Source organism: Gavialis gangeticus, unplaced genomic scaffold, assembly GCF_001723915.1.
Source record: "Gavialis gangeticus isolate Ggan-Ray unplaced genomic scaffold, GavGan_comp1, whole genome shotgun sequence".
NCBI classification, from domain to species: Eukaryota; Metazoa; Chordata; order Crocodylia; family Gavialidae; genus Gavialis; species Gavialis gangeticus.
Window position 1 is genome coordinate 7807937 of NW_017729012.1, and position 7218 is coordinate 7815154.

A 7218-nucleotide genomic window follows, 5' to 3' on the forward strand; every position below is an offset into this window, starting at 1 on the left:
TTTTTTTTTTTTTTTTTTTTGAATGCAGCTGCTTGAGTTTGTTATTAACGTTTCATTCAAAGGCCATAATGGGGCCAAAGGAGGAAAATTAAATCTCAGCTCTAGAATTTTTTTTGTTTTTAATACGAAAATGGTTTCTCTTTCAAGACAGGGACAAGATTTTTAAAGATGCAAAAAAGGCATTTAATCCTGTCCCCCTCACCCTCCCCCCAACAAAAGATGGGCAATGAAATGCCCCTACTGCCTTTAAAAAGTTTGCCCCGTCCCTCCAACAGCGTAGATGATCGAGAAACAATGTTCTCATTAGAAGTTCTGGTTAGATGCCTATATAAAAAACTTCCCTTGCTCAATAACACTGTCAGCTTGCTTAAAGTTATATATGAGGTGTACAAAAGCAAAACAGCATGCATCTCACACACACTTGGGATGCTTCTGAGGCCGAGTGCTGAATTTTAAGACGGGCTTACATTAGAAGTCAGATCCATCCTAACTTTCAAACACTGAGATGCCTGTTGATGTTCAATGAAAACAAGTTTGAGATGGATGAGCAAACGGTCAGATGAAAGATACCAAAATGTCAGACAGCCTACCGACTGTTGTTGCCATGACATCCAACAGTCAACATCAGTCTGATAAGCTATCCGACAGGATGGTACAGCCATGGAGATGTCACGACGGGAGGCAACACAAGTGGACATTCAGGCAGGACTGAACAAAATACACAGTTACTGCACCTTGCTTGAGAGCGGCCCTGCTCTATCGTAGAGAAGCATTTAACTGAAAAGGTGTTGAGCCAGTTCTATCCTAACTGTGCTCCACGCAAAACCATTAAAGAACATCCGAGTAAAGGAAAGGAGAATTATTTCTTTTAATTAGCTCATCCTTACTAGCTCAGCAGTTATTAGAGAAGCATTCTATATACAACAGCAGTAGAACAGCAACCTACTTACTAAAAGGGAACAAAGCCTATCGCTAATGTTGGTTCATTTCACATACATTAAAACCTGGCAACACACTGATCTGTAACAATATTTATAAGAAAACGAATATCTGGATAATCTGAGTACACTTTCATGTTCTTTAATGCAGTTGTTAATTACCATTACTGTTTTACACCAAATCCGTCTTAATTCTAAATATCCACGCTCCCCCATCTCTTTTTCTGCATCTCTGGTGCTGCTGCACTTTGTTGCCCGAAGCAAACCTCTACAGTGATATGATAAAAATAAATGGAATTTTAATTCAGGTGGCCAATTTAAATAAATCAAAGTGCAAGGTGCCAACTCCATGCTTTCTACCTCCTTCTCCTGAGCAAGAAGTTCTTGCGAGCCAAATCAAGAACAAAAGGCTTCTGCCCCATGTGCACAGGAAGGATTAGTAAAAGCATGCAATACAGAGGCTCAATAAAGAAACTCAAGATAAACAGAATATGCAAAAGGTGCAGTGGAGAAGAAACAGCTGAAAAAGACTGACACAAGAAATTCTGGAATGATCAAAGATGACTTTATAAAGTTTTTACCTCGACTTCATTCTAAATATACAGAATAAAAAATGTCAGTGTCACCAGTTTGACCGCAACCATCTCTGCTCACACCCGTAGAAAGTCGGCCAGGCTGGCTTTCCCAACCGAGGCACGTGCAGTACAGGAGGATCTCTCTCAGCGTTCACGTGGGATAATGTTCTCAGGAGGAACATGCAAGATTGCTATCCAGTCTATCATTGTTTCTATACATTTCAATGACTTGGAAATTAGGAAAAAAGTGAAAGAGCCATCCTTCAAAATAAAGACACTACTTTTAGGCCGGGGTGCGAGTTAGTCGGGCATCTGGACTTGTGCTAAGTATCAAATCAATTTTGGAAGTAAATTGGAATGGACAGCATTTATGTTAAACATGAGTTCAACACACCACCCCTTAATGTACAGCTCAGGCTGAGTTAAAGAGTGTTTACCTTACCTTAACATACATAAAGTTTGTCAGTGAAAGTTCTGCTCTAAAACCCAAATTACTTTCAAACGAAAAGAAAAACTTGTTACAGCTGAAAAACTGATGATTTTAAAAAGTTTTTTCCTGTTTTGAATAATGCCGATTTTAAATATATGGTAACACCTGTCACTTTCATGTCTGAGAGAGACCATTTCAAGGGGGGTTCCCCAGCTCATTTGGTCTTTTCTTCGGAGTACATCTTCTGCTGCAGCCGCTTGGCATAGCTCTGGGCCATGGAGTTGATTATAGACAAGATGAAATAGCAAACCATGACAATGACAAGCTTTTCAAACATCCATGATAACCAGCTTTCCCCCTGCAGGAAAAAAAAAACACAAGACAGAAAAAGGAGAGAGGCGGATTAGCAGCTCGTACAGAGAAGGATTCTTCTCTTGGTAGCTGAAAGGAAGGATTCGAACCATTCCAGGATTCTGCAATTTTGTGAATGAAGTCTGATGGGATCCCTGCCACTTCCCTTGCAAAGCCAATTTTTTTTTTTTTTTTTTTAAAAGGACCAGGGAAGGGGCAGCCAAGTCGCTGCAGGGCAAAGCAGGAATCCTTGCTAATGACCACGAGTCAGCACTTTACTGGCCCTCGTCTTGCTTTTTGTTGGCGGCTCGCAAGATTCAGAGCGAGCGGAGCCTGATGTCAGGCCTTGCCGTTCCCATGTGCTGAGAGAACAATAGGGTCACTAGTTTCCTACACTGCGCGCAGCGTGCCAACTTCCAGCTCCTTTCCAGCCCTTGTGTCACTGCAAGTGAATGCGACTGTCACGCTTCTCTGAAGTGTTTTCCAGTCCTGGGCTCTTCCCCTAACTGTTGGCTTTGGTCAAAGGAGGGCAGCAGTGCACAACTATTACTGCAACGTCCAGAACATGCTTCTGCCTATTGAGTTATTCCAGTCTGATCCTCCCTCCCTTATCCTGCTTTCTGGTAAGCATTAGGAAAGCCAATGTTTATAGGAACACAGGGCTTGGGTTGAAGATAGTCAAGTCTACAGTAGATTAATAATTTGTATGCATTTACCTCTTGGTTTTCAAAAAAAGAGAGTAGATTTTCCTCCATCTTTTGGTATCCCCAGCTTTAAAGATTAGTTCTATGAAAGGATCCCATCACTTCATCACCTTCCCCTTATTGTCTTTTCATTCACATCCTACAGGCTTTAGTCATAATCAGTGAGGAAGGGACTTCTTTTTTCATGTAACCTCAATTCTTCCCCATCTCGATCACTTATGCACCACTAGGCAGACCAAGAGGCAAGAGAAACTAGCCGCTTGGCTTAGGTGCTTTAGCCTGCTCCCCAAACAGATCAAATCCCTAACCCTGCTGCAGTTCAAAGAGTTTCCCCCCAAAATTTCTAGCTGGTTTTTCAGGTGAGATTGAAATCTTCTTTCCTTTGCCATTTGCAGGTCTCTGAAAACTGGAATCAGAAGTCTGCCTAGCAAAGCTGGGGAGTAAAGTCATGGGATAGCCAAGAAGTGGCAAAGGGGGATGGGTGGCGTTCTTACCTGTGACACTCCACTGTCAGGTCTGTGGTGGAGTTTTATCCGCTGAGCTTCCAAGTATTCTTGGAACGGCTTCTGAAGAGAAGGACCTATACTTGGGACAGCACTGAAGCAAATGCATCCCAGAAAACAAGACAAATTGTGGGGAGAGACAAAACAAGAACATCATTTTAGGGTTTGTTTGTTTTTTTTAAACTTACCACCTGGACTCAACAGAACAAAGTTCAGATTCAAGCCACGGCTCAGAAGGCATCACCGCATGGGATAGCCATATTATATAGAGCACTCGCTTAGTTCATCTGAAGGGGATGAATGGGTCCCCAGGCCCTCAGTAAATAAATAAAGGAGGTAAAAAAGAAAAAAAAGGATTTCACAGCAGACTACAGATGCCAAGCTCAGAGGTAAGATGGAGAGAGGCTCTGAGCTCCAGTATTTCCTTTGAGTCAGGGAGAAGCCCAGCTGGGGCTGTGCACTGAAGCAGTGCTGAGAATAAAATGAATGACTTCTCAGAAGTCCCACATTTATCACCAGCAGTTCCTGTAAGAACTGGTTTGAACCGATTAATAAGGAAATGACTTGTGCTTGTGTCATCCCTCAGTTAAAAAAGAAACTGCCCGCCCTATGACTTGCCCCTATCTTCTCAAAGAAGGCGGCCCCTTTCTCAAACTTCAGTCCTTATTAGGACAATCTGTGCGTCATCCTTATCCAAAAAGAATGCATTAGCAAATTCTAAAGGCACCTCCCACTAGTCAGTGATTAACAAAGGAACAAAGAAGGAACTATGAACCTTGTTCTGAATCACTCCATGGTTTATGGCAGATGACTTTGCACAGAAAATACAGTACATTTCTAAACACCTTGTTCTCAGATGAACGTTGTAATGAGCACTGATAAGTTTATGTACTCAGGACCTTCTATAAGCCACTGAAGCACTGATGTGGGACAGGTTCAGCAATGTGGCTGCTAAATGCCATTCAGCAGATGCCAAAGCAGTTTAAAAAATTGTGACTCAGAAGAGAAATATCAAATCAAATCACCGTCAGTTTTTATATCCATTATCTAACAATCGTGTGCCACATTAGTCAACAGGAACAGAACCTGTATCCTGCCGCCTCCACCCCCTCCTTCCCACTGGGGCCCGTTTACTCCTGGATGTGTGGCTCAGGGGTTTTAGAAATACCCGCCAAGAGATGCTCACAGCGTCCTCCCCCCCATACAAGAAGCAACCAGAGTTGGTCCAAAGGAACCCCAAGCACAGCGCCAGGATCCTGTGGCTGAACCTGCATCTACACATGACCTCACTGGGAGAACCAGTGGGAATTTCTGCACCAAGTTTCTCCAGTGCCGACAGTCTGAATGCTTGAAAAGGGACAGGCTGCTTCCCAGACAGCAGGGCCTTCATCAGCTCCAGCTAAACAAATGCTACAAATCTGGAATTTCTGCTCCTTCCTCCATTACTAGGAGGGAGAGTTTTATGCAAGGTGCTTTGATCCACCAAAAGCAGAGGTATTAAAAGGGACCGCTCCCCTCTACCTCTCTTATGGGAGCTCTGGCTAAGGATGGCTGCATCTCCTCTCAAACTGCATCACCGCTCAGCTCCTTCTCAGAAGGCACGAGGAGGACAGCAGCTTTCTGATACTGCAAGTATTTGTAAATCCAGAGATCTCTGTAGCTCCTGAGCTGCCTTGGTAATTCTACATGCTCCAGTAGCCTGGGGCAAGGAGTTTTTTTGAACACCAAGTTTAAAGGAAAAACAAATGCTTGCATCAGTCACTTGCTCTCAACCTGCTAAAAACCGATTTTGTACTTGGACTGGTATATTTTCTGAGCACTTTTGCAAGGCTAATGCACACCCATGTCGGCATTTCATGTAACAGAGTACCAGTTTGTACCAGCAATTTCCAGTTCTTCAAAACACTCTGTAAGGCCCTGATACCTCCTTGCTGGTAGAAAATCTCCCAAATGACTCGCCGGTCACGAGTCACTTTGAAAATTCTGAGGTTTCTTTTTTTTTTTCTTTTTTCTCTTTTTCTTTTTTTCTTCTAAGTGACGCATGAAAGACAAAGGAAGAAAAGGCTCCCGAAAGGTGTTATTTTACTTTTAAAAAACTTTCCATGACTTTTATATTAGAACTGTTCAAACAACGAGAATTGAATGAGTAATCAAAAAGCCGTCAATAAAGAAAACCAACTAATTCAAACCCTCAAATTCTAAAAAAACCCAAAAATACCCTAGAGCAACAAGCTTAAACTCAGTTCCCAAATTTTAGAGTAATGATTGCTCATCGTGCATCCAAAACATGTTTTAAAGCAATTATTTAGCTGGAACTACTATGCACATTTTTTAAAAACAAACAACATGAACTTCATTGTATAATAAAGAAACCAAATTAGCCCTTTGGGACACGTAGGCAAACCAGAATTATTGCACACTTCATTTTATCTTGCTTATTTAATATTACATGTAGCCTGCTAAAGAAATTTCCATTGTTTAAGTTTTCACTGGAGAGAAGTTTAGAAAGTAGCCAACATGTACGTGCATCCACAGTACCCGAAATGCAATTCTCTAACCTCTACCACAGTGGTTAGGTTGAATTATCTCTGCAGCCTTTCAGTAAAACTCAGCTATTTAAGCAGTCATCCTTCTGACATTTTCCCACATCGGGTTTTGAAGCAGCAGCAACATTTAACTGTATGTACAGAGCCCAGTTACAGGCTGACAGTTTATTTTCAAAGCTGGAAATTGAGTAATTTGTACTTTGTTACAGACTATCGGGATGCCATCCCAGGAGGCCTAGAAAAACCTCCTCGACCCACTAGCTCAGTCACTGGTGACTGGACACCCGCTTTCACCAGCAGTTTCAACAACTCCACCCAGGAGCTGGGCCCAGTTGTGGCTGCCGACAACTCAGTGCTGCTTAGCAGAGGGTAAGCCTTCCAAAAAAAAAAAAAAAAAAAAAGGATGCCTCTTCAAAAAAATTAAAAAAAAAAAAAAATGGCTGTAGTTGTAGGATTTTAGATGGAAACTGCATACTGCACTGTACATGCCCTGCACCACTGAACATAACCGCAGCTTTGAAAATAAGAGATTTCAAACTTCCCTGAGCTGCCTGGATTCTCTTAACTGCTGCAATTCTGAGAGCAAAGCCAGTGGTCTTTTCCAGTGAGCAAGGCTGGTGACATTAAAGCAGAGTAAGAAATAAAAAGGGCCTCAAAGTACAAAACTTTGAGCAATGTGCGGACTGTGCACACGCACAAGTCAAAAAGCTTATGCATCGGGCAAAGATTTTGCAACACGTGTTGCAATAAATTCATGTACTTCAATTTCTGTACAAAATAAAAAGTTTGTTCACTACGACGTTGGGAAATTTCATAAGCAGCTAAAGTGCCAAAACAGGAGGGTGATGAGCAGAAAAGAATCTAAATGTCTTCTAAAGGGGGGGGGGGTATGCCCCCCACTCCCCTCCAACTCAGTTTCTAAAACTATAAAAATATGAACTGTTTGTATAACCTGAAGCTGTATGGGATATTTTACTTGTTACACACCTCTGTTAAAAATGGAGATGATGTTTTACACCACATTAAAAAAAAAAAAAAAAAATACATTGCCTTGTCTTTTAAGCTAAAATGCATTTGATACATACATGGATTAATTTAAAACATTTGGTGCAAGGAATATACCTTGCTTTTTTTCAAATAAAAAGCCTATTTTAATATAATCTCCTAAAGC

General features: G+C 41.7%; 1 protein-coding gene across 1 annotated transcript in view; it reads right to left on the reverse strand.

Moving 5' to 3' along the window:
• Window positions 1-121: 121 nt before the first annotated feature.
• The window catches only part of VMP1 (vacuole membrane protein 1), a 109223-nt gene continuing 102126 nt past the window's right edge, over window positions 122-7218 (reverse strand). The window contains exons 12-13 of the mRNA XM_019511133.1: window positions 3493-3595; window positions 122-2301 (exon numbers count right to left, since the gene is read on the reverse strand). Of these exons, the coding sequence (XP_019366678.1) occupies window positions 2158-2301; window positions 3493-3595 (247 nt within the window). The 3' untranslated portion in view covers window positions 122-2157. The remainder of the gene's footprint in view (window positions 2302-3492; window positions 3596-7218) is intronic.